Below are 27459 nucleotides of genomic sequence, written 5' to 3' on the forward strand. Positions count from 1 at the left end.
TGGGGACGCTCGTCCTTTCCTCGAATTAGCGCTTCCTTCACCGTGTAGTTCTCCGCTTTTATTTCGTCCGTTTCGCTTAACGAGCACCTCTCATCCCAAATAAGGGGACGAACGACCGGTGTCATAAACATTCCCGGCGCTCGAATTGAGCCGTCCGAAGTGGTTCCGTGTTCGATCGCGATTGACAGTTTCGTAAAAAGGTCCGTCCTTGCTGTAACGATACGCTGCAAGATGTATGATTCCGTTTCGAAGAACCGTGCCTCTAATTTGCTCTGCTGTCGTCGAAATGCGGGACGTGGTCGAACCATTTCGTCGGGAATTCGCGAGTAGAATTTCGGAGGAGTCCGGGTTTCTTTCTCCATGTTTCAAGTCGAAGAAGATAAGTTTCGGTGTATCGATTGGGTATCAAGCTTTTTGCTTCCATATGATCGTATAACACCACTTTTAAGGAACGCGTTGCACTGATTTCTTACCTACAATTTCGGATACAAGTGGTCCGTAATTTTAATATGAAATACCTCGTAAATTATTTACCATCTACGTCTGCAACCATATATCAAAGCTTTCATAGTAGTAAAGTAGCTTTTACACAGCATCGTGTAATCGCTTTTAATTACTCGCATCTATAGCTCGCGCAATTAATTACCGTTACATTTACACCTTGTTAACATTCACCGATGAATAACACTACGAAGGTAACCGAAAGTATCGACGATCGAAGGTCAACTTGGAAGAATCTTATGTTATCTCGTTTAATACGCTCGGGAAATTTCTTCGACAATTATATCGAATAATTCACGCGATACGAACGAGGATGAGAATTCGATTGTCGATGGAGGATATAAATCGTGGCGGAGATATAGTACGTTCGGCAGGTTGTGTGAAAGGGCCAATGCAAAAGAAGCGAAACAGGGAAGGTGGCCACGGGGCACGGCCACTCGGTAAATAAGGATAATACCGCGTTCCAAAGGTCCGTACACCGTGCGCCGCCGGTTAATTTGGTCAGCCTCGATTAGCCCCGTAAGACTTACAGCAGCCAGCAAACTGATTTATCCGCGCTCCGCCGCCGCTACTACTCGCGCGCAACGTTAATGAAGACAGTTGTGCCGTTCAGACACGTACCTGCCTGGATCACCTTTGCTCGTCTGGCTAAAAAGAAGTCGGGTTACCCTGCGTTTTGCATAATCTGCTCGACGTCAGTTTCGAGCAATCAATAATTGCGGTGCTCTTAATGCGTATGTTTAGACGTGTATGCGTTCGATCTAGTGAATAGTTGCTGAGATTGGTCACGTGCAGCGAACTACTAAGTCGGACGTTTTAAATTGAGACTTGTCGTGCTTCGTTTCTTTAAATATGAAGTTCTTCGGTTGCTTGCTCGCAGGTTGATTTCTTCCGTTTTATAACAGTTACTTAACGATACATCATCGCGTGGAGAAGTAGAAGAGTTACATTGTTCGTAACATTTGTACGAATCCTATTTCAGAAGATCTCGTTCCAAGATATTATTAAATATTTCCATAAGACTGGAATTCCTTGCAAATCTGTTTTCGATGTCTTTTAAGTAATACACGATGATACATAAAGCAATCGTATCGTTGGAAATTATCGTTGAAGTGGTCACCACTTCTAAGAAAACTGTACATCTGGTCTTTTTAGTTTTCTCAAGCACCGAAGCCATCGACAGCGTGTAGACAAAAGACTGCGACGAAGACAGACCATAAACAGTAGACAGGCGACGTTGGCTTCGGGGTTTTCAGTTATTGGGTAACACAGCTAGCGTGCGGATCTGGACCAGCTCAAATTGTATTCCTATTTATAATTACACTTCTATTTAAATATATTTTCTGCCTTACAATTTATCCACGAGTCTTCTCTGTTTACACATCGAATAACCTCAACAATTATAAAGAAAATACAGAAAGTACTGCGGTATCACAATACTTTTACGAGTCCAAGAACTAAATTCGCGTCGTACATCGATACTCCTTTCCTATACGCAATTATCTTGAAACCGATCTTATCACGTAACAAGTTCGGCTATTTTCAACGAATGACGTTATATCGAGCAAGAAATCGAGAGAAAACGTGTTGCAACGTTCAAGGTTATGGATCGATCGCACGTTACCGTGGACAGACTAATTCGTCGTCTCAAAAATTGCTCTATAAACACCCTATCTCTGGTAATGTCTACATCGGCTGTTAACCTAATCTCGCGCGCGTCGAGCTTGCATGGCCGCGGCGCGTACGCCGAGCCGATCGTAATAAAAAGAAACCGTGTATAATATATAATGGGCCTATCTTCGTAATAACTCGTAGTTACTTCGGCCACGGTAGATCTTGCCGATAATTCCAAAGACAGCCATAAGCCGGCCGTTGTGCACATGCTCGCCTCCGATCCTCTAGGAAGGCCAGGACCCGTCGACTAATTTATTCCTCGTGCTCGACCCGAAACTCTTTGTATTTTATAGTGGCAACGTTATCCATCGATGCATCGATTTTTCCCGCGCCAACCATTCTCGCGTCGACGATTTTAATCTCGACTCGATGAAATTGTAGAAGGTGCACGGGAAATTCAAATGTCAAGGCTCAACAACGGTATTTTTCACGGAGAAGATGGATACGCGAATGGAACTTGCTTGAATTTAAAGTAAAACGAGATAAACGAGAAACAGATGATCGCGAATCGATCGTCTCTATCTTACGGAAATTTCGTTATTTCAGTGTCAGTATATCTGTTTCGTGAACGGAACGCCAAAGAACTTAGAGTGACTTCTAATTTTCTATAAGATTTAATTACTGCCTAATTGGCGACCAGCCGCTGGCTCAAGAAGAATATTCGTTTCTTCTGTCTTTCTCGTCTCTTCGACGTACACATCCACGCACATCTGACAAATGAAAGAACCCGGTATCAATTTCCCTAGACGACGGCTCATTAAAAGTTATCGATCACTGCTTTGCTAACGTATTATTATATTTATTAGAGGTCATTATCCATATTAAATTTTCTTAATTACGTTTAACCGATCTAATAACGTCTTACGATAATGCGTTAGCCTATGTTCGATCTCTGCTGCTCTTTTGCATAAATTATCGCGGGGACAGCGACCGGTGTAACTGCGAGCTGGCAATGAATTGATCGCCGGCCATTTTTATCACGAAACATTTGTAGTAATTAAATTAATTCCGCCGGGATTCGTTCGGTCGTGGATTGCCTAACGAATGATTGATGAACGTTATATTCTCATTACCAGTCGCTACTGTGGGAACATATGTACGTATAATATGCAGTATATAAGCTGCTACATATGTTCCTTATATATCTCGAGCGTACCAGCATCATTAAGAACAGTTTACCCGGTCTTTCATTAGTCATCGCAGATTTAATACGTCGTTTGATTTCATCCGTAGAACAGCAGGTTCGCCGTCGTTTCGTTCCTTTTTTAAAAGAGGCTCAGGTATCGTAGATTTTGTACCGAGGCAAATCGCGTGAAACGGTACATGGAAAGAGAGACGGATATCTTTGCTGAATTCTCGTTAAAACGTATTGATTTACAATTCGTTATTGCGTACGCGTCGTCGTACATCGAATGAAGATTGCTCGGGAAACGAATGACGCAAGCTAACCGAAGCATATTGCGAAATTTAAGGATTTGCCTTCAATTTTGTCAATAAGTTCTCCATTGGCATATTAATCTTGGGCGTGTAGAATTTTCCAATTGTGGAACATGTAAGTTTTCAAATTTTTAAATCTTCAAGAATTATAAAAACAAATGATAAAAACTGTACCATTTGCAATTACACCGATAATCTCGTTAAACTCTTCCACCTCAGCGTTACGTAGAAATGAATATTATTTGCATATCATAATTTCAGCAGATTTATTATATCCGTTTGTTGGAAAATCCTAAATCGATCGTAGCCGAGTTCCTCAATTAGAACAGCGAGATTGCAAAGACTGCGCCATTTTTTCGCGTCGTGATACGCATGCCATAACGATTTCATTCTCGTGGCCGAAACTACAAGCGAACCTGCTAGACCCTTGTCCCCAGTCATGAATAACAAATGCACGTAACGACGAGTTTCCTGAAAACGAGAACACTGCCATGGGCGTGTCTCGCGTGACGAGTATCTCTTTTTTGGATCGATTTGCCGGTTCATTTCGCAAGTTCTTCCTATTCCAGACACGATTCGCGATTACAAACATCGAATTATTATCGTGAGCAAACTGCTGCTTATGTCAAATGTCGCGTGCGGTAGATTATTGCCGAATGTTATCGCGTTACCAAGAAAGTACGAATCGATAGTTTGACTAGCCGAACAAATTTAAATAATCTGGCAAGAAAAAAATGCTGATTCGTTAATTCGACCAATCTATTCGCTCCCTTCCTTCAACCCTTCTCCGTTTTGGCCTTAATCTTCAAGTAGTCGATCAATTTCCAATTTTAACAAATCTATTTTCAAAGTAGAAATTTAATTTTTTCAGCGTCGTCGGTTATTTCGTCGATCCTCGCCGAGAAGCAACGTCGTCTGATTCTTCAACAATTTTTTACATTCCGCGAGATACGCTGGAGTGTTTGTTCATTCAAACATCTTCATCTCGGTCGAGGGTACTTTTGCTTCTACTCCGCTGCATGGAATTGTAACACTAAATAAACGGACGTGAAACCAATGGAAATCTCTAACGTTTAAGATTTTCTTTCTTACGTAAAGATACTTCGTTCCAAATCTATTTTGAAATGCCAGAAACCAATGGATATAGACCAATGGTAACCGTAGCAGTCTACATCGGAAACGTTTTATTTTCTCTTGGCATTGTCCACGATTTGTTAACCGTACAACGTTACCACTTCATCCAGTTGTCAACCGGATTACGTTATTAGCCGTGTATCGTGTCGCACGACGCGATACCGTTCGTTCGAGGCTGTACGGAAAGGCGGGGGCGGTGGACGGTCGATTTTCATTGCCGATATATGCTCGAGCATTCCCACGTCTCGTCAAGACATTACCTGGAAACAATCGTGCTTTCTCGGTGGTCGAAGCGTCTCGTCGCTGTAAATTTGATCTTCCGCCCGACTGTTTTGTGAATCCGATACCGGCACGGATCCTTCGCGCGAGTACTCGTAGAATACAAAATGCCTCTTTTTCGTTGTCGCCCGTGACGACGACTTCTTCTTCTCCACCGAAACAGGTTGTATCGAAGGGTTGAACGAAATCGACGCCAGATCGACAGCGTTCTGTTCGGCGGTTCGATAATTGGGCGATTTCGGTTTTTTGCAAAGGATGGAATTGAGATTGGAGAAAAGACTTTCGTTAGCGTGGATCAGACGAGTTTGTTATTAATGTGTCGAGCGAATTAGACGAGTTATTTTCTTGAACATTGAAATATCGCCGGAATTTAGATAATCATGAAAGAGGAAACCTATAACGTTGATACGTGCGCTTCAAGTGCGATTGTTGACAGTGGATTTATAGCCGCGTTTTTGTACGAATTCTGTAGAATAGGATGTCTCTCATTACTGTCGAAACTTGTTTTAAATCTTCTTTTAATCCTGATCCGAGATATTAATCCGCGGCAATAAGAATCGCAATCAGCGATCAGGACGAAAAATTCAAATGCAAGTTTGTGTCCGATGTCGTTCTCGCGTGTGGCACGGCCATAAATCTTGGCAAACGGAGGGAAATACGCAAGTTATTAAGCGCGACAGGCGAATGCCGATGATGATCTTATAATTACTCGGATTACAAAAACATAACGAAGACAAATCGACGAGTCGATTCCTTTGAAGTTATGCTTTCCCTCGAATCATCACGCTTGTAATCCAACAACTTGTTTCCACAATCTTATCTTCAATATGTTTTAGTTTTAAAAGCAGAGCAATCCTCGTTAACACGAGCTTACCTATAAATAATATATTCTCGCCTTTCGATGAGATTTAACGTAATTCAGGAAATCATTTGCACGCGCGAAAGTGATTTTGGTTCTCGTTGATCGCGCCCACTGTTCGTTGGACAATCAAAGACGATCGAGAAAGTCAAATAGCATCGGTGCTATAGACAGTGGGCAAGCTCTCGGGTCATTCGAATCTCGTGGGAACTGGTCGTGATTAGTCCACGTCAATAGCAATGCTAGTTATGCTAATTGCGCGAAAGCACTTGGGCCTGCTACCAGCATCGTGCTCTGCAGCAGATAAGCTAGGTACGAAGGTAGTACCTTTGGCTATCGATTTATCGGGCTCACTCCCTCGGAGAGGTTTCAGATCGGCCGCTCTCGATCATTGAAGCGCGATAACTTCGACCGTGGAGCGCGTGAATTTCGTTTCGGATTATAAGGCGATTCAGAAACGGGTATTTTCAACGTATCCTGTATTTCCATTCAAATATTTGAATATTAGATTTGAATATTTGTATTTTAATTAGTAAGGAATTTTTAATCTCTTCTGATCTAAAAAGAAAAATTCTTTCATTTTCACACACTCGGCGGAACGGTAAAATCGAACAAGATCTAACGCGGAACTCGTCTCGCGATACGCGTTCAGCGTAGCAGAAGTTCTAATTACACAGTCGGGTGATTCTAAATTCAGGGAATTAACATCTAGGCAGCCGTTGTTTCATTACATCGAGCCAAAGGGAAGCTCATTTTGCAAAATTGATTGTAGCATGCATTAACGAGCATGTTCGTTTCTGTTTCAGGCGGCGGGACCACCGGTGCAACTGGAACCAGTGGATCTGTCCGTGAAAACTCCTGTGGTGTTGCAGGTGCCTCGGTATAGTCCAGCGGCTATAATTACCGCCGCGGCTAGAAGAATCCCTTCACCTTCGACGACGCCTACACCGCCGCCGCTCTCCATATCTACGGGTGAGTCGACGAATTTTCACAATGCGTGCATACACCTATTCAACGCTAAAGACATTTTTCGTTAATGCCAATTCAGAGTGAAAAATGCAAATATCGCAAGCGACAAATTTCTTTATGCGCATACCTTTAATTCTTTCGCCGCGATAAGCCAACAAACGTCAATTCGATATTTGTCGGATCGTTTAAAATACTTGATACGTTGTTAACATAGTTTTCTAATTCAAGGGGGTCGATAAGCATAGTTAACGCTTAGCATAGTCCGCATTGGGCCGGGGCATTCGAGTGGCACGTTTAAAATTCCAGCGCTCGCAACACCGTAGAATTACACACTATGAACCAAAGGCGAAGGAAAGCAACACTATCGGCTATCGCCTGTCTCTATGCGCGCGCGTGCACAGGTGCACGATCCTGCATACACCTATAATAGTATCATGGAACAGTCGTGGCTGGAAAGTGGCTGCGCTCTCGCTTATGGATAAAACCGCGGAGATCTCCGGCGATTGCGCTTGCTTTATGGGTTAATTATGGACGATTTTTTCTACATACCGCTTGCGGACGAGCCCACCAACCCTAGCCATTCTATAGAAGATCGATTTGCTCAGCAAACCGCGTTTTACGAACGAGTCAAGGCTATACAAGCGATAGCTCGCGTCCTTGCGAACTCAACCGATTAACCGAGCTGCATTGCTACTAGAATAAGTGTGTTTGCATCGTTAGTGATACAACTCGACTAGGTACAGAAAATTTCATATATTTGGACTTCATTGAATATTGTAATAAATACAAGAGTATGCAAATACTTTTACGCTGTACGGAAGATTAATTCCAGCTAATTATTGAAAGTGACAGGATTTAGATTTTTTGCTTCTACGATTATTAAAAGCGTGCAGGTGTTTTTGACTCTTTTTACTAATTTCATTGCGTCTCATGTAAATGTCAAATAGAGAGCAGATGGTAACACTGTAAAAAAGAAGAGCATTTCGAGAATGTGTGGAGCAGATTGTAGTACTCCTTGCGCTTAACGCGGTCGTAGAACGCGCGGAATTACCTTGTTCCGATAGCCCGTGCCCCGAAACGGTACGACGCAAAAAAAGGACTGGTTCCCGAAACGATCCTATGAGACGTTAATGGCCACCGGAGAACTAGCAGTTACTTAGGCAGCGGTAAAAAGTTGTTACGTTTGCTCGTGTAAAATAGCCACGCGATGTAGCGCGTTTAAACCATTTGGGACCGCGAAATAGTTCGGTCGGGGGCACGGGCCACGCCTCTTCTTTATTAAGTGTATCACCAGCTACGAGAGAAAAAAACGTCGAAAGAAGGGTATAAAGGAAAAGAAGAGACAAGCGTGCAACGACGCAGCGCTCCAGTCTGCTTCTGGCTAGCATTTGGACCCGCATTCACTTCCATTTCTGGATTAATGACCACGCACACCTGCACAAAGCGGAGTCCGAATGCGATTGGGGTCGCAACCCGTAGTCCTTGCCCCGGGGCATCGTTGTCCTATAGTCACCGTGTTCGTCGCTCGAAACGCCGCGAGAATACTTCTCTGCTCGAGGAGCACCCGTTCGCTGACTGCCGATTGGCAATTTGTCCGAGCCGTGCCGCGGGTCTCGTGGGCATACATGTTTGTAACGTTCAATGGGGCACCATATGCGACTCTTCTCCGAGATAAATCTGTTGGAAATTATGATGGAAGAGTGGGGTTAGTATTGGCAGATCGATGTTTAGAAGAAAGAAAGCGTTTTGAGAAAATTCACTAACGATTCGTGAATCCTATTTACGATTGGTACATCTTATCGTACTTACTTGTAGTCATTTTGCTATACGATTTATTTTCTATGGTAGTTTTCTCTGGTAGCTTCAGGCTGATTCATCGAACAGATTCATACTGGTTTTGTGGATGAAAACGTGAATGGTTAATGCACTTGCTGATACGTTGCGTTCGGCATTCGGTTTCGATGATATCGAACGAAAAATTATAATAATCGAAAATCTCAGCGATCTTGAAACCTGAAGCAAGGATTTGTAAGCAAGTAGAAGCATTCGAGTCCTTAGGAAGGCACCCTCGGTTTCCTTACAGTTGATCGGTTTGCGGCCGCAACTGCCAGCGATATAATACAAGCAGATATTGAGCATAGGCTTCGAATGTCGAGCCTCCCCTTTCCAGGTTCGACTCGAGGCCGTGTATAACGGCTCGCGTCCGTTTCCTCGCGCGTTCATAAATCGCTGCTTGGTGGCTATCGGAAAATTCCGATCGTGCGTGGATACCATATACGCGAGCAGAGCTGGCCGACCTGTTGTGGCACTCGCTGCACATTCAACAGCGGCTCGATTTCTGCGTTCAGGATGTCCGAAGGTCTGTCTACGCAACGAAAAATAAAATACCTTGAGAATCGGCCGAGCTCATCCTCGTCGATCGAACGACGTTTTGACATCTTAGCCGGCCAAGGATTTCGTAATTTAACGACCGAAATGCAAAGATGAGTCATCGGTGTGAGAATAGTTTGTTTCCTCGCGTGATTCAAAATCTTTGCAAGGTACCGCATACTTTCGAGTAGTCGGTTACATGCCACTGTCGTCATTTTATTCTTGGAATGGTTTGTGGCTTATAAAGAGTTGGTTGACACGTGAAAACAGAGCAGAGTAGAATTTTGTTTCTGAACAATTGATAATTTGGCACGACACAATGTCTGTCGCATCTTCTTAAATTGTACAGTTAACGTCGTTTATTATTCCACGTACATTGATGAGTAATATAACTCGGGGCACTGTAATTCGTCTTAAACAGCAGTCTAAACGTACCTTTCGTCACGCCAAGTCGAAACCACGGGAATTTTTGAAGCATAATGAACGACCAGTGATCATCGCAAATTTCGAAACACCGGAACGAATCCCATCAAGAAAGCACTTCACCTGGTAGAATGATATTACGGCATACCTCGTGAACATAGTGCGAGGCCGATTAAAAATGGCAATTAATGTCCCCTATGTTCAACTATATGCACCGTGATAAATCACGTGGCCGAACGTTTCGTAAAACGACGACGGTCGAAATTGTCGAAATTCGTAGACTTGAGAAGGCGTTTCACACACTCGGTTGAAACGTTGGATTTCTACGAACGTTACCTTCGATCCTACGGCTAAATCGTAGTGCAAAAACGAGCAATTAAGGACGTACGAATACTCAAAGCAGGCATTTACCGTGTTCCTTTTCTGTGTTTCGTTGGTCGGACCCATTAACCGTCGAGAGACTTTCTAGCGTATTAGCCGGCACGATCTCGTAAAAGTTGACGAGCACATTAGCGTGGTACTGTGGCGTTGTTGCGGCCTCGTGGTCGTGGTCGCGGCTTTCATCGAGCTCCCCTTTCGACTCCCTTTTCGAAACGTTGCCCGTTATAAAGGAAACTTGTCACGCGTCACGAGGGATACGAGCACGAGCGTCCCACGGATCTAGAAGTGACGTCAGTCAGGCTGTTTGCGTACGCGAACGTCCACGGGGCGTGCAGCGATTCGGTAAAAGGGCCCCGCTGTGCGAAAGTGATTCGCCGCTGCGGTAATACTCCTCGCATATAGATACCATCCGAGTGAAATTAGAAATTTGCCGAAGGTCGTTGTTTCGTTTGTATTCCGCGCCGATCGAAATTAATATGGGCCTCGGTTCGCGGAGACGCGACTACACGGGCGGTCAACCGAAGCGAGCGCGTCGATGTTTCTCGACTTTATTTAAAAATTGCAATAGCGAAAGTAATATGTTTCTATGTTCTCCGGCAAAACATAGAAGACGGTAATATTTCGCGAAAGAAGTTGCGTTTCGGCGTTAATAAATTTTTAAATGCGGATTAAATTTTGTTACAACGAAGCATCGTGAATACGTGCAAAGATTACAGTTGTATTAAAAATCTAAATTCTATGTAAATACGAATAAAAATCTTACGAACCTTATTTCCCTGATATTATAGACACTTGAACGAAGCTCGCGCCACAGCGTTAAATTATCTCCACGTACAGTGGTGGCGCGGAGAAGATCGGAATTCCGCGGCAATTAATATTATTAGCGTAATTGCGAGGCGTAGCCGCGCGAGATAGACACCTTTATTGTCTATTCCAGCGCATAATTAAAGAAAGTTCCTGGAAGAGACGCGTCGACTTTTCATTGAAAATTATCACGTGGATTTTGCGCGCCTCGAAAGCACAGATACATATCTGATGAAACTTTCCCGGTGAAAGTCACGGATGATTCGCTATTCCAGTTTTTCGTACTCTCGTCTACGTTTCCTTCGATCTACCGTAGTTCTGTATTTTTCTCCGGTTTTAACGGAGAGAAGATGACGGATAGCGTCCCGTTTTGTTGGGAGTCGGTTCGAGCCGACGCTCCCAGAGTTTGATTGTCTTTGATTAATTACTCATGCTGTTTCTCGGCCGGCGGAAGCCGACGGGTAGCAATCTAGATAATGCGTAACCGTATTAACGGTTCAGCGTAATCTTCTTATATTTAAAGAGAAAACGCCTGGAACCAACGACGCTATGTAGTTCTTTGGTTAGAATATCGCGCCGTGACGACTCGATTTTTTCCAATATATTTCTTCTCGCACATTTTTCCATCGTCATACGTAGAAGGCAATTTTTGTGTTTTTATTTTTTTTCCTTCCGTAAACGAAGAGTCAACGAACCTAATGTCCAACCATCGTACGTGAAGATGTCTCACAGAATAAGGAAAACCGTTGCGAAAAATTCTTGGGAAAAGTGCAGTGATTTAATAAAATTCTAAAATTGCACGGAAGTAAAATATATGTCAATTTTCCTTGAATTTCATTATCAGAGCAACTGTAAAATCTCAAGCTTATTATTCCGTATGTGAAATAATTATCAATGGAATAACATAGTCGCCAATCTTCTTATGCGCGTTCACAACAGCAGGTTAAAGCGATAACGGAATCGCGACGACATTTGCAACGGATCAGAAGTGAAATAAAAAGAGAGACAAGCACGTGCAGTGTGCACAGTAGCAGCGTGACACCGACACTGTGTGTTGCTCCAGCAAATAGCGGCTTGTTATCATAGCTCTTCCTTATCGCGAACAGTGCGGCCGCCGCGCCGGTGGCATGTTCCGACTATCGAGATAAATCCTTGGCGAATGGTAAAACGATAATCGGTGACTGAGTATAACCGATTGGATGATAAAAGCATGTTGCGGCATGCCGGTCGGATTTGTAGACGTCACGGATAATCAGTTTGTCTGAACGCGGCCTTTAAAGCGGCGCAATTTGTCATCATCAACCAGGCTGGATGGTGGTAACCGAATTAGAAGCTCGGAGAAATAAATTTTAAACGAGAGTTTCCTTTACACACCTCGAAGGTGTAGCTTAATGCTTAGGCATTTCTCATCGTATGCAAATGGTCGTGAAGATCCTTCGGTTGGATAGAAGTTTTACGGAGAAAGGCAGGGAAAGGAAATTTGCAAACGTCTATAAATTGTTAGTTACATAATGTTAAACGCGATCCTAATGAAATTATAAACGAGGGATAATGAATTTAGAGATTATCTTTAGCGAAAATATCTTTAAGCGTTCGTTGAACGTAATAAATTGTTCTTTAGCGAAACACAAAGTATCTTTATCTTTACGGAATTAAATATTTTGATATAACTTTTCAAGTTCATTTCAACGTTTCACTGAAACTATTAATTTACTCGCGACATAAAACCTATTGGTCTTCATCCGGGATAATCTCCTGCTATCGTGCGCTACTTCGGATTGATGCAACAACTATAAACTTCGTCCTCTACTTTTCATCGTTTCTTTATTTTTATCCTTATCGCTTCTTATTGCTTCTAAAAGCTACTAACAAAGATATAAAGAAGATATTCGAATTTTCACATACATAGATAGATTAGAACTAGGACCAGTCTCTGTCAATTCTCTCTTTCACCGTCGGTCTCATCATCGGGTTCATTTTTAAAGCTAAGAATTTTCAAAAAAAGCGCAAATGCGAAAGTGCGCCAATTCGATAGCGTCGCGGTTTTATTAGCCGCAATTAAGGTGACGTTTATGGGTTCTTATCAGAGACATAGAGCACAGCGCGGACATGTTCCGTCGATCGAGATAAGTCCTCGCGTTGAATGGCAAAGCGATCATCGAAAGAGAGAGAAAGAGAGAGAGAAAGGGAGAGCCGCCGGTAAGACGAGTAGCAATAGGCGGTGGTCATATCGCGCTCGGAGCACTTCACGATACGATCTTAGATTCTTCATGAGAGTAAACGCGTAGATGCGAGTGCACACAGCCGGTCGACTCAGTGTTCTACGAACATACAACGATTATCGCCACTCTCTCTTTCTCTCTCTCACCATTTCCTCATCTTCCTCTCTTTCTTCGTCTTTCGCTCACCGATACTTAGAATCAGACCCAAGTGATTATGCAATGTACAGAATCGACCGGGTCCCTCGCACTTCGACACTGTCGGCAGATAAGGTTGATAAAAGCTACCTTCTCTTCCTCTTTCAGCGTTGCCTGCCTCTTGTTCACCGGAATGGTTCTTGCGTCGTGGCTCTTCGATCACCTTCTATTCGATTCGCTGTTAATTAGCGTAACGTAGGGTGGTTGGGATTTTTTGTAATTACCGTTGGCGTAGCGTTCTCGCGTGATGCGAAATGCATGCATAGGAATTTACTACGGAGATTGATCGATGGATTTTATATGCTAGAATTTATGGTTGATCCGAGTGCAACGAATTACGCCTGGCTTAATGACTATCGTTTCATTGAAATAACGAAACGTTTAATTTGACCACGATTTACAATAATACCAGCCATCGGAAATCATTTAGTGGCAATAACTGGTGTTGTTACCGAACCAGACACCTGTTGTCTTTTTTCTTTTTTCCCTCGATAACATCACGTTCGCCTTGACTTACCTTTAAACGAAGCCTGCATTCTTCTTCCGATCAAACGCAAGATACACGTACATCGCCGTACAATTAATTGCTTTTATATTCCTTCCCATTCAATAACGAACATATCGTGATAAATATTTTATGAGTCCTTACAAGCCTGCGAACTCTTTGTCGATTTATTAACACGCTGGAGAAATACTTAATTGATCGAAATAATTTCCACGACGATAGAAACTTTATTCCAAGATATCCATAAACATGGGTCGAAAGGAAATTAAAATGGAACTATGGAGGAGACGCGAGAAGCGGAAGAGAGTTAGAAGGTGTGGAGCCTCGACGAAGATCGTAAGAGCGGGGAAGGTGGGATTTTGGTCGAAAGAAGAGAAGCTTCTTAGCGAGGGCAAAGCGTGAGGCGAATCTTTAAGTCGTTTTACGCTTTTACATAACGCCAACGTTCCGTTGCGCCACGTTTTCGTCCTCGTCACGGTGTAAACGGTCGGTACCGTTCCTCCTTCGTGTCCGACCTCCTCTTCCTCCACCTCCTTCTTTTCCTCTGCCTCCTCTTACCTTGCCTTTGCTAACTCTTTTCGAGAGCCTAAACCCGCTTGCTTGTGTAAGCTACGCTACGCTGATGGAAACGCGTCTCCTCCTAAGAGGAATCTTCACGACTTTCTACATCGTGAAGTCCATTTCTTCCTTCGTTTCTCCCTTTTCTTCTTCGCGAAGTTATTATCCTGGATGACAGAAAGGTAGAGAAGTGCAATGTACACAATGTACCTGTACGCTTCTTAGATTCTCATTTTCTGGTGACGGATAGTCGCGACTTATCCGAACCTTGAGGGATGAAAGGTACGAAGGGCAGGGAATGTCGGAGTTCTTCGTAATTCCAAAGCTTTCATATCGGAACGTCGTTTCACGTAAAAGAAAACGAACTGATTTTTATCCAAATTAATAGGCGAGTAATATCATCTGTCTTTTCACGCGAAGACATCGTACGAATGACGCGACAGATGATAAAACTTGAAGAACTTCATTAGCAGCTACCCGACGCAAGAGCCAGAGACCCGTTGGTCTCATTCCCATGGTTCATCGGCAATTACAGAGACCGCTTTAAAAAATCCACGTCCATTCGATAAAGACACGCTTTAGACCCGCGAAGAATAGAATACGATTAATGTTTCTTTGACGGTGAACCGTTCACCTTCCATCAAGCGCCGCTTATCCGTCGAAAGCGTGGACGGTAAGAGCAAACGGTAGCGGCACACTTTCAAATGAATTAAATATAATCGACTGGTCGGAAGTTGAGTTAAATTGGCCAGTCGAATAGAGAGGTTAACGGGCGGTCGAGGATGTAACATGGACGAAGTAGGATCGTCGAAATCCTTGACGTGCCTCCGGGTCTAGAAAGGCAGCTCTTCTCCCGATTGATTAGCAGAGAGGAATCGAAAGGTGCCTTGGTGGACTAACTTGCACATTAGCACGTTGCCTACGCGTCCGCGATGACGAAAAGAGGAGGAGGATGAGCCGAAAATCGTCTCGAGAGAAGGAGAGTTGTCCATCCTCGGCCAACCCGGAACCATTCATCATATTTTTTTTTTCCGGGCCGCTACGCTGGTACAATAGCGCGGTGGTTCCCTTGACATTATGTCCTCTTGTATCGTGTACTCGTCTCGAGTCGCCTCTGCTCGCCTCTATTAGAGGAGCGATAGTCGGCTGACATTTCAAAGATCGAACACCAGTCACCAAGATCGTTGATCTTTCAAGACTAGATCAGGTGTACATCGCCTTTATTCGCGCGTCGTGATGCCGCGATGGCGGCTTAATGGTCGCAAAGAGATGGCCTTGCATCTTCGTCGCTATCGATTCCTAGCTTTTTATCGGAATTGGTAAAATAATCATAGCCTTTGTTATCGCAACTATCTTTCTTTTCTCTGCAACGTGTGTACCTTCGGGTCTGCGTAAATCATTCTCTTTGCAATCGTTACGATCTACAATGATCTTTAAATGGAAACGAAGGAGCATCTTACAATTTGCAAAGTCGTTTAACCATCTTGGAAAATTTTTAACGAAAGAAAATTTTACACGATTTAATTGCACGTTCTTCCTCTCGCGAAACTCCGTCAGCTTGATCGTATAAACGAAAAAGCTCGGCAGGTATCGTTGTTGAAACGCGATGCAGGAATTATCGTCGATGTCTAATCTCTTTTCTCGAATCCGTCAAGCTTGCACGATATGATCGATATCCGACGTCATGCACGCACGTTACCGGTAATTAAGCACGTATACTAATCGGCTGCTTTAAGGTATGTACAATCCGTCTAAGTGGGGTGTTCCTCACCGACATGGCGGGGGCGTGAGAAGTGCCTTAGCCCTGTGACCTTCGTGGCCTCCAGGGTACCCCGGTACTACTCCTCCGTAGGTACTCGACGTAGCCACGTCGTGCACCGAGAGGGGGGACGGGAGAGCCGTTCAAAGAGCGAGAGGAAGAGAGAGAGAGAGAGAGAGAGAGAGAGAGAGAGAGAGACGACAGGTCGAACTCTACGCGCGATCTTCCCCGTTCGAACCGTACAGTCCGATGAAATTTTGACACGTTCGACGTTTCGCTCGATCTTCGACCTCCTGGTTCGAGAGTCAATCGGTAATGGTTCGCCCGTGGGAATGGCTTATTGATTTACTTTGTTTCTGGCGGGCTAGCGAGGTCTGGACTGCTGGGCAAAAATTGATAGACGGCCTACGAAATGGGGGCAACGGAGAAATTTTTTCCAATTCGATCGGAGCACCTTGAGACGTCGAAGAGAGGATATGGCTGATCCGATTTGAAATTAAGATTCGACCTGTCTGGAAGATTTTAATATATCGTTGGGCTTTGTGTCTGGGAATGTAGAAATCAGAAAGGTTGTTGCAATAAGCTTGTGAACTATACATGCTCGTGTCGTGACTGTCTCGATTTAGATATTGCCGTAAACGTAACGACGTTATTAAGTCTATCTAATCTGAATACTTAATCTTGTATAAATTAGAGGAGTATTGTAACAGGAACTTGAGTTGAAAAATTACAGTTTCGAATGATTTTAACTTGCAAGCTTTATCCTCCAACGTGAAATTGTTACAACTAATTACCAAAAAAAAAAAAAAAAAAAGGAAAAGTACCATTCAACTTAACGTGACGGGGGTCGCACGTGAAACGCACAATTTTCTTCCAAAGCTTAAAATGCCAGTCGTTTCACTCTTTCGACCGTTGTTACCTTGTTAATCATGCCCGGCTGCGACCTGAATACGATCTTCCCTTGGTCGTTGGTCTCGCGAGGGATCATCGGATCTAGCAGGGTAGTCGAAACGGACACGGACAATCAGAGAGACCTTTTCCTGCTCCCTACTCCCTGGCTGTCCTTTCCCTCCGTTTCTCATCCAGTCCGTGGATCCTCTCTCGCATCTTCCATCCGTCTCTCCTGTTGGTCCGGCCGTGGACTTTCCGGACTTTCAGGCTCGACCCCAGGGCCCCGCGAGATGCGGTAGGAGAGTTAACCTTTCAGGAATGACTATTTCATGGCCACTTCCTGGGTTCAACGCTCCTGCGATTTCTATGCAGGTAGGGTAAAGGTATACACACGAATGCAAACACACAGGGAGCGAAAGAGACAGATGGAGAAAGAGAGAAACGGAGAGGGATCTCAACACGATCTCATGATTCCGTATATACGTGTACGCGCAAACCCTGAAACCTGACGTTCTGGAGAACCGTTCCCTTGTACCCGGGGCCTTATGTTCTGCGTGTACGCTGTGTAGAGTATCGCGGTGTAACCAGACGTAGAGGGGGCCAGAACCCAAGGGATCTAACGCATTCAGGCCTGTGTGCGCTTGCATAATATTAGACCTTATGCAACCTGCCCTTCCCACACTTATCACTGCCTTCCTCCTTCTTCAATCGCCTCTTCTTCCTTCTTCTCCCCCTTTTCCTCTTCTTCTTCTTGTTCTCCTTTGTCCTTCCTTCTCGCTCGAAGGTGCTCTAGCCACATGGCTGGAAGGGAGAGGTGGAAAGTAGTGGTGTTCGCGATGAATCCCCACCCTGGGACGAGAGGGCCCGTGAGGCCTGGACGGTGCCTGATCACAGTGCCCTTGGCGTTGCGCTAAGCCTCAGGGTGGGGTGGCTCTCCAGCGAAGAAGAAGCGGGACTCGAGACGCGAAGAGCGCCTCTAGCCAGCCACGGGAAGAAGACGAGCTTCGAGTTAGAACGAGACGACACACTGAACCTACTCGTGCAGAGGAAGGAAGAGGAGAAAAACGGATAGAAGGAAGAAGCGCGCAGAGTCGTCTCGTGGTGCTCGTGGGACCGCGGATTCAGGGTGGTGGACGGGACGGGGGGTTGGTGGAGGGCCCCCTCGACTAAGTCAGCGGGGGTCAGAACGGAGATGCTCCGCGGTCGTGTCGGGCGGGGCTGCCCGCTCACGACTTGAACTATCGCACGCCCCCACTAGCACCAGCATCCACCTTCCAGCCTCGGCCTCGGACCGTTTTCTCGTCTGGACGTTACGTCCCGGCCGTCTACCTACTCCGTTGCCGGCGCTTAATTCGATAAATAATGCTGCCGGCTCAAGGTTAGGCGCGCTAGATCCTTGTCAATTTGTATCGCGCGCGGCCGCGCGGCCTCTCTTCCTTTCTTCTTCCTCTCTTCAAACGTTAGTTTCAGCTGGCCTATCGCTCTGCCGTTCTTCTCTCGATCGGGACAACCTGGGTCAGGAATTTCCGTGAGTTTATGTTTCAGTTACGTTTGATTGGTAGCCTTGTCGTGGGTCGTGGGTCGGGCCACGGTATCACTGCGACGACGGGAGTCAATCGGGCTACGTTTTTCCAGAAGTTCGTCGATGCTTCTTTTTGTTCTTCGTTCTTGAACGTCTCTCAACCTCCGATCTGCAATCTCGGATGATTCGCAATTTTTTGGATGCCAAGGCGAATCAAGGGTTGCTTTGTTCTTCCTTGTCGCTCGTTGCGCAAGGAACGTATCCGCGCGGTAAAGTATCAATGGCCTCGAAATCGTTCTAATATATTTACTAGAAATCATATCTGAACGAATTACACCATGTTCTAAAGTAGTTTTTTTTCCCGCCATAACGGGATAAGGATCAACCGCGATTCTCCACACGTTTGATCCGAGCTCTCTGGCGAATCTCTAACGCGCACCTCCGGTTAACCGGCGTGAAGCGTCGCAGATGAAACGGCGTATTCTAATTCAATCTCGCGCGAGAGGGCTCGCGAGGTGGTTTTCGCGACCGTTAGCCGATGATTCGGGCGGCTAGGATGTTGGACAAGCGTGTGAGATCATAATCAAGGCGCAGGGTGTCCGACGCCGAGGCGTTAAACCGGCGTGTAATGACGTTGCGTATGTGATCGCGTCGATTCACCGGGGCGAAATGCGTCGACACGTTGCATTATAGTGTCGACGAACGAAGAAGGACCTCGCGCGTGGATGATCGACGTGTATATTCGCAGGATCCGTCGAAAGGAAGAAAAGAGGCGAGCCCACGGATGGTTGGCCTCGCGCCGCGCGCTGCATCGTAAATTGCCTATCGTAATAAACGTATTATCGCGCCGCATTGCCGCGTAGGACGTGGCAGACAGGCTAAACGGGTCCGTTTTGTATTCGCTGGCACCTGCTCGTGCGGCGTGCGCGCATTAAGCCGGATAAAGCCGCGGAAAATTGGCGACCGCGCTCTTCCACCTTGCCTCAGCTGCCTCGCTTCTTCGCCTCTTCGTCTTTCCTCGACGACGACGCGTGCTCGGTCGCCAGTCTGTCACGGCCTTGAAAAATGAGCGCGTGAGGTGAGGAAGATCGGCGGCTGTTTCCCAAAGTGTAATTTACCAAGGGATGGTAATGATGTCACGATCGAAACGTTTCTCTGTAGTTGTTGCGTTATTATTTAACGCGTTTACGGTTCGCTATAAGATATATTCGATGAGATCAAGACAAGATAAGATCGACGAGAGACGAGATGCGTGTTGACTGTGTAATAACATCGAGTAGTAGCGGACCTTGCTACCTTTCGCGTTTTTATCGTAATTGCGAGGGTGCTGTGCCGAAACAGCGACGACTACGGGAGCAATTTTGGTATCGACGTTTGATCTTTCAGTGCGGTGAATTACGCTTCGTTCGAACGAGTTTCAATTTTGTTATTCATTTACGGGACAATATTAATGGGCTGTGTATATTCCTTAGCATCTTGAGACCTCAAGGGCTCGTTAGTGGAAGGTACATGTATTCTTCCTGCACCTGCATATTTCGCAATTTCAAGTTTTATGGCGCGTTGTTGTTGGAGCGAGGAGAAAAACCAGTTAAATGACATACACTGTGAAAAATAATTAAGGAGTAAATCTTACATTCCTGTAACTTAATACAGACTCGGAGCTAGCTAGCTCTACTTTGTATCAATTTAATCGCAAAAAAGTTCAAAAAGCAAGGGACATACACCCGCAGTTGCGACAGAGTGGCAGTTCTCGCATACTTCTCGGCGGATCGATGATCCACGTTAAACTCAACCATATTTCACCATAACCAAAAACCATTTCCATCGAATCGAGCATTAATCATTTTTTATCGGTGCTCGTGAGGTACGCGTGTCTGAAACGTGTGCAGGTTACGTGGCAGATCGAGTACCAAGCCCGTAATTATTTTCATCGTACGAAACTGGTGCATCTTGATGCGCCGGAGATTCCCGTGGCCCCGGAGGCAGCGACGCTTGACCCAGTAGCTGGCCGATGGCAAGCGAGAGCTCGCAAGTGGATAACTGCCATGGAGATCGCTCAAACCCTACAAGTCGACGTCCTGCGCCTGGCTAGAGAGTGCAACCGTGCTCGACCTCCGTTCGGGACCGATCCTTCTTCGTTTCGACCTCTTCTTACATCGGTATCATTACGGCTCGGGTTCGTGGACTCGTGTAGGAATGCTTTCTCAGCATCCCTCTCGGCTGTTCGTTCGCGTATCGACGTTGCACCTGAATCCCGCACACCTGTGTGTTGGACGAGATTAGTCGTCGATTTCAGCTCGATCGAGTACGATTTCTAGGGGTCGCGCACTTCATCTGCGATCCCATTCGACAGAATGTTTGGAATGCATCTTGCGATCGGTGATCGAGATATAAACGTGGCAAGATACGTACCGTGAGAAGGACTGACCGTGTGTTTCTGCGCTTGATCGATAGTAGGTTTCTCGTAGCGATATTACGAATCTAGATATCTTGGGGATAATGTTTAATTGATAATTCTAGCCTTTCGTATTACTGAACATCGATAAGTAACGGCTGTAGACGCTCCTAGAGCTCTTCTTTAAGCTATCTTCTGTCGCTAGATATCCTACCTCGGATAGAATTTATCTACGAACGTAAAGTCCGTCATTAACTCATTTCGACATCTGCACGAAACTCCTGACATGGCCGATGATTTGCAATTCACCGACTGCACGGAGTTTCTCATGAGCGGGGCACGATAAAGGAGCTTCGTCCCGAGCGTGGCGAAGAGGTCCAGCATCGCGTATGCTGATCGCGTCGCGTAATGTTAATCATCGGTCGATCGTTAACTTATATTGTGCTTGCAGCCTCAGAGAGGCCAGGGAGAAAAAGAAAGTACCTTGTGGTTGTACCGTGAAGATCTTATCCGTCGTGTGTCCCTGCAGGCGTACGTCCATAATTCTACCGGTGGCAGTCGCGTATTATGCGGGAATAAATGTCGACGCGCGTACGTAGAAATCTGGCAAGCGACCGGACTACCGTTGCCTTCGCAATGAAACGAGAAGAAGCAAAAGAAGAAATGGAAAGAAAAAGGAGGAAGACGGGTAAAAGAAAAAAAGAGACAATAAGGGAAAAAGAAAGGAAAGGCGAGCGTGAAAGGGTACCGGATAAAAAATATCGATCGTAAATCAACCGGTGAAGAATTTAACGAAAGACGCGTGAAAAAAAGTCGATTAACCGGCGAACGGCTGAAAGATCGCATGAAATATGGACACCGACGACCGCAAGCTCTCGGACCACCTTCTCCGCGTCGCTGTATTTTCGAGCACGCTCGACCATAATTATTAGTAACTTGTGTCCACCGTTCTGAGCAATTGCCCGTTTATTTGCATATAGAGTGACGTTTTTATAAACGTTTTGCAATATCGTAACATTTTTCATCGGTGACTGGTCTGGATTAAGAAACAGGCTAATGGCACCGGGCAAACCCATAAATTTCATTCACCGACCGGTAGAAAACAAATATTCCGTACGAAAATCTTATGTCACATTCTCCGTTCGGATAATAATAAGGTAAGAAAAAAGAATGATAAATCAAGAATTCGAAATTTGTTTACTATTACCAGTGGCAAAGATGGACAATTTTTACGACGTACCTGTTGATCATCGTTAAGGGTCTAACTGTTCCCCGGACAGAAAGAGGATTAAAAGGAAATTTAAATCGCTGGCCAAAGGATAACCTTGGTAAATTAATCTACGCGATGTAACGATATCAGACATGTTCCTGCAAGCTGACCAACGTTATCAACATAAATCTCAATCAGCCGTGGTCGATTCGCGGGTCTCGATCGACTCTCCGCCATCGGAATCACGGCGTGCCTTTAACGACATGTCAGAATCTATATTTATCATACTTAGAACGTATGATCGGTGCCAATGCCGCGTTAACAAAACCATCCGTTCGCTATAGTCATTAGCGTAAATCAGTGGCAGCCCAACGGGAAGCGTAAAAATCCGGCATAAATAATAAATTACTTGATTAAAATGACCGTCGTTCTCGCCCCTCGACGATACAGTATTCGTCTCACGTTTGATGTATGTATACTCGAATAAGTATTAAATTAGCGACAGTTAGCGACGAGAATCGGTTGATTAACCGGCCACAAAAATAAATTAATTTGCGCGGCGATCCATCGGTGTTTATGGTACCGTCGCGTAAATCGTGGCAAAAAGAGCGAACATCGTGCGCGCCGTGTTTCCAAGGTAATCAAATCTGTCAGGATCTTCATTCGTTTTCCCTTACACACGCTACGGTTCCTTCTTTGCTTTCTTGCTGATCCTCGAAGTCTTCCTCGTAGGAGGAAGAATTATTCGAAACGGTATAGTCTTAAATTTATAATATTTACATTCACAAAAATGTTAGTCGAAGGCGTACGCTCGAATCTTAATCGTACACGCGTGAAAAATGTTAATCGAAGGGATAACGGAAATTGTTTTCTAGGATTCTTAATAGGGGAAACGTGTGGATAGAAAAAGAGACGGGAAGAATGTCGTTGTAAATCAGTTAGAAATTCATAAATCGACAAATTTCTACATCCATAAAACGCGAACAAGCTTCTCAAACGACATTACGGCCTTTTGACGTAAAAGCTGAAAGACTTTGTCGAAAATTTTAAAGAGGAGTTGCATCATGGTCGTCGTAGATTTTACGATCTCTGTTGAGCCTCGACGTTAATGCAAATACTTGCTGCTCGAAAGGGAATTCATATAGTACCGTTGTAAAGCATACGCGTATGACATTACGCTATGCCTAAATAATATATTTCACTTAACAAATGCAATGTTTCAGACGATTATTGAAACGGTGGAGAGTAAAAGGAACATTAAGTAGCCTCTTCGAGTTTGTCGTGTTTCCCGCAAAAAATATCGTTGGGAACATCGGGTAGATTTCACAAAGAACTTAGCCGCTTGAAAAGACGTAGAGAAGGTCAGTTCCTGTCGCCTGTATTAATTATTAACCGTTGTTATATTTGTTCGTGTAAATAAGTATGTCTTGCTCGGACTCGAGATAAAACAATCATAGTGACGATGATATCGTAATAACTTTGAATCGAACGGTTCGTCCCAATCTATATTGTGCACACGCAGTCTCGTCTAACTTCTTGCGAATACCGGACATCGCGTAATTTACAAAGTAGCCTTATTTCGCGCAATCATCATTCCGCAGCCGATTTCCTCGACCCTTTCCATCGAACGTGCTATGCTTTCTAGCGCGTTTGCAGACAGAGTAAAACGTCGCTTTTCTCCCCGATGGCTATTATCCCCAATCGATGTCGGTAGCCTAATCATTTCCCCATGCATCATTTAACAGCGGCGTACGTTCGCAACGGTAGGTCGATCTCGTCTAACGGAGCCTCGCTTGTGATTACGAATTCTCTTTAAAAGATCGATATCGCTCCGCTCCGATTGTCGCGATTGCAGCCGTGCTTTAATTGCACGCCCGGGAAGCTTATCCTGTCTGCCACAGAACCGGCGAACCATATCATTTTCCCGAGAATCGCGGAAATCGCTCGGACAAACGGAAGGATTCTCTTAAAATTAAAAGCTGTGGAGGTTCAACGAACCGTGGAACAGCATTGCGGAGTAAAGCGACGCAAATTCAATTACATCGACTTATCGCCACGTTCCTCGTAATTACGATATCGCGATGAACTAGCCACCTTCATTGGCAACCGTATTTAATTCGAAACATACGACGAGTCAGCATCATACGTATATTACATAATACATTAGACTGTGGTTGCGTGTTCTCACCAATGAAACGTTCAAAGATAAAATTGCATGCCCTCGCAAGATTCTACGTAAGCGCATATTTGATTACGTTGACGGATTGAATTCGTATAACTGTACAATCTATAACTATGATTCTATCGACACCTACGTTATGCCTAAAGCTGATCGGCAAAGGAAACAGCAACCCCTAATACGCTTTTTCCCGAGCTCAGGAGGTTTAACGAGGCACGTAGCGACGGAACATGGTCTTCAGCGGAGCGGAGAGCGAAATATAATATATGATTTACGAGCGCCTTCCGCGTATTGACTGGATCGTTCTTCGGTGGGCCCTGGAACACGAGCGGCTGGAAGATAGGGGCAGGTAGGGAAGAAGAGGGCCAGCACAGGGTCAAGTCTGCCCCGCGCCACCGGTTTTGCATATTCGCCACTGCACCTAACCCGGTGGCGGATATACATCATGCATCCACGGCGGTGCTGGCGGGTCGTGGTGCAAGTGCAACGGTGCCTGCACATAAACGGCAGCCCCGTATCCCCGCACGGACCCACACGGACGCTCGAAACGCCATCCTCTGCGCCAACTTGCTGGCAGCCGACCAGTGGCCGGTCGTACGGGTGGGTGGATGCACGTATACATGGCTCCTCGCGATCCTACGGATGCTCGTTTCTTATATTCGTTCCTCGTTGTCTTTTCCCCCGCCGATCCGTACCGAAGACGCTCACGATCCGGCGATACCTCAAGCGAATTTGCATCCGTGGAATTCGTGGCGTGGGCCGTGCGCCTGCTGTCCTCCCCCAAGCTCCCCACCCAGCCCCCTGTCGTGCAGCTTCCAGGCCAACCCTCCACTTCGCTATACGACGGGGAGGCCTGTTTTCCACCGGCGGAATCGACACGAATTCTACGTGGCTTCGCCAACACCGAACGGTATCCAAGTAGCAGGATATACGCCAACTATCTAACTTCACGAGCCACGATCCTCTTCTGCATTCGCGGATACTGTGGAATTGTGGCTAGCAAGTAGCAGGCTTGCGCAGCTGATATTTTGTGATGGGGAGAAAGTAAGTTGTGCATACGTAGAGGCAGAAATATTTCGGCGATGCCATTGCACCAGAATTTCGAAGTAGGCAATTATCTGGTAAAGTGGAGAGATTTGTATCTGTTGAAACATCTCGTGACGCACGTATCGATTGCTAGGTTTCTGCATCAGGCTCGGATTCTACTGACCAGCCACAGCTGTGTATTAATTTCTATGTGGACGCAAGCCACGTCTGATATTGATACGAGTCTGCACATGTTGTAACCTGTACCATGAAACTTAGCAGTCGATGGATACACCTCTTAGTTAGAATCGAAACAAGCTGTTTGTATTCTCGACGAATCTTCTTACTCTGAGTTTCACACTCTGCGCTGCTGTCATGCGTAGACGTATTTTCTCCTAAGAGAAACTATCTAATTTTCCTCAAGGTATCCTGTAAAGCGACTCTGACGATTTACGGATCAGCGAATCAGACATTCAGATGTGATACAGATTGAATAATTCGAAGAATAGGAACGATGAAAATGCAAAAACGCCAGAATCGATATACCTGCTGATAACAGAGGATGTGACGAGGAAAACACGAGAGAACGTCGGTAAAATGGCAACGCAACAGCATTCTGCTGTCTCTTATCTCCAGTTTTCTCAAACTTGTCTCGCGGATGGCCGAGCTAGACGGACATCTTCCTCGACGACATTAGCATTATTCAGACACGAGGATTCCAGCGTCGCAGAGGATATATATCCTTCGATCTCTGGCGGCATGAAGCGAGCCGGACGGCACGGCCAAACCGGAACTGGCCTAGCGAATCGCCGCTGCATTCAATTGCATCAAAGTTAATGCCACATCACCGGACGCGATGCAAACGCTTCTACGACGCGTTTACAAATGGAACACCTTATAAAGCGACGCGTTATCGTACGTGCGATCTTATCGTCGACGATGATCCGAGGCCGTTTGGGAAGTCGCGCGCAGAGAAATAGGAAACACGCGTTTCTTCGATGCAACGATGCGTCGATGTCAAACTTCAGATGGATATCTGTCCGTTGAAGTTGTGAAACTCTCCGACAGGAAATCGTGCCATTGTATAGATTTACATTCTATGTAAATAAAAGGATGATTTTTCTGTTTCTTCGCGAGGAAGTCTGTTTCAAAGGTTCGCCGAGTACTTAATCAGCAATTAAATCTATCTCGAGTAGAATTTTCTGTGAAGTTTGAAATTGAGCATCGCATATTTTAGTCAAAAGATGTATAATTCGTGAGCGAAGTAAAAACTGTTCAGCGTCGAATTTCTTCTTCAGTGATCACTATTCGTAATTCATCTATGTTAAATGTTTGTAATGTTCGCTTTAAAGTCTAAGAAAAGAGGAAAGCGAAAGCTTGAACCTTCTTTCCACGCTATAAAACGTACATAGAAGTGCCAATATAAAATTCAAGGATCTTTTCTGTGGAACTCTGGAGGACTTTTTTTCGACAACGTAATGTCGGCTCGTTGTTCGACACGGGCAGCGGCGCACGCCCAGTAAGGTACTACTAAAACGAAACGCTTGTATTCGGGTGAGAATAGCACGGACTTCCTGTTACGTCTCGTATCTTATCGGTCGGTGATCGCAGATATGGTGTGCCTTCTCGACTGCTCGAGAAGGTTACAGAACTAATAGACCACCTTCTTCGTGCGCGACCCTCGTGGCGTGGCCACGTACCACGGCCTCTTAACGCCTCCTGTGGCCATCTACATACGGCCACGATCCTGAGTTTCCCATAGATGTTCCCTCCTACCACTCTGCCGTCAGGATCACGGACCCCTCGTTACTAGCCGGTTGTGTATCCTTCCTATTCCACCTTATCGCCTCTCTGCCGAACGATTAACACTACATCGTGGTCTGCAATGGGATTCTGGCGAGGCCGATGCACACTTTTCGTTGATGTTGATCAAAGAATTATCCACCTAGTATCATCGACGTTTCTTCGATTTGTGACTGAGAAACGGAGTAACGCGCACACATGCAAGCGGCGTTTCTATCAATAATTATCGAGAAATATCAATCAAGTGTATGTGTAAGGCGCGCGACGAAATACACGCAGACGCCTGAGGGGTGGGAAATCGATAATCGCGTCGAGTCAGCGAATCGGGTCGTGTGTTTGAACTAAGGACGATTTAAGTTTCAT

The 27459-nt window shown here is 45.3% G+C and overlaps 1 protein-coding gene across 4 annotated transcripts in view; it reads left to right on the forward strand.

Annotated features, from left to right (window-relative positions):
- LOC138184904 (Krueppel-like factor 6) overlaps positions 1-27459 on the forward strand; it is a 285854-nt gene that overhangs the window by 108394 nt on the left and 150001 nt on the right. For all 4 annotated transcript variants that reach the window (XM_069123347.1, XM_069123348.1, XM_069123345.1 and 1 more), the window contains one exon: positions 6691-6856. In XM_069123347.1, coding sequence (XP_068979448.1) covers positions 6691-6856 — 166 coding nt within the window. The remainder of the gene's footprint in view (positions 1-6690; positions 6857-27459) is intronic.

Source organism: Bombus flavifrons, chromosome 11 (genome assembly GCF_040668555.2).
Source record: "Bombus flavifrons isolate JBK064 chromosome 11, iyBomFlav1_principal, whole genome shotgun sequence".
Lineage (NCBI taxonomy): Eukaryota > Metazoa > Arthropoda > Insecta > Hymenoptera > Apidae > Bombus > Bombus flavifrons.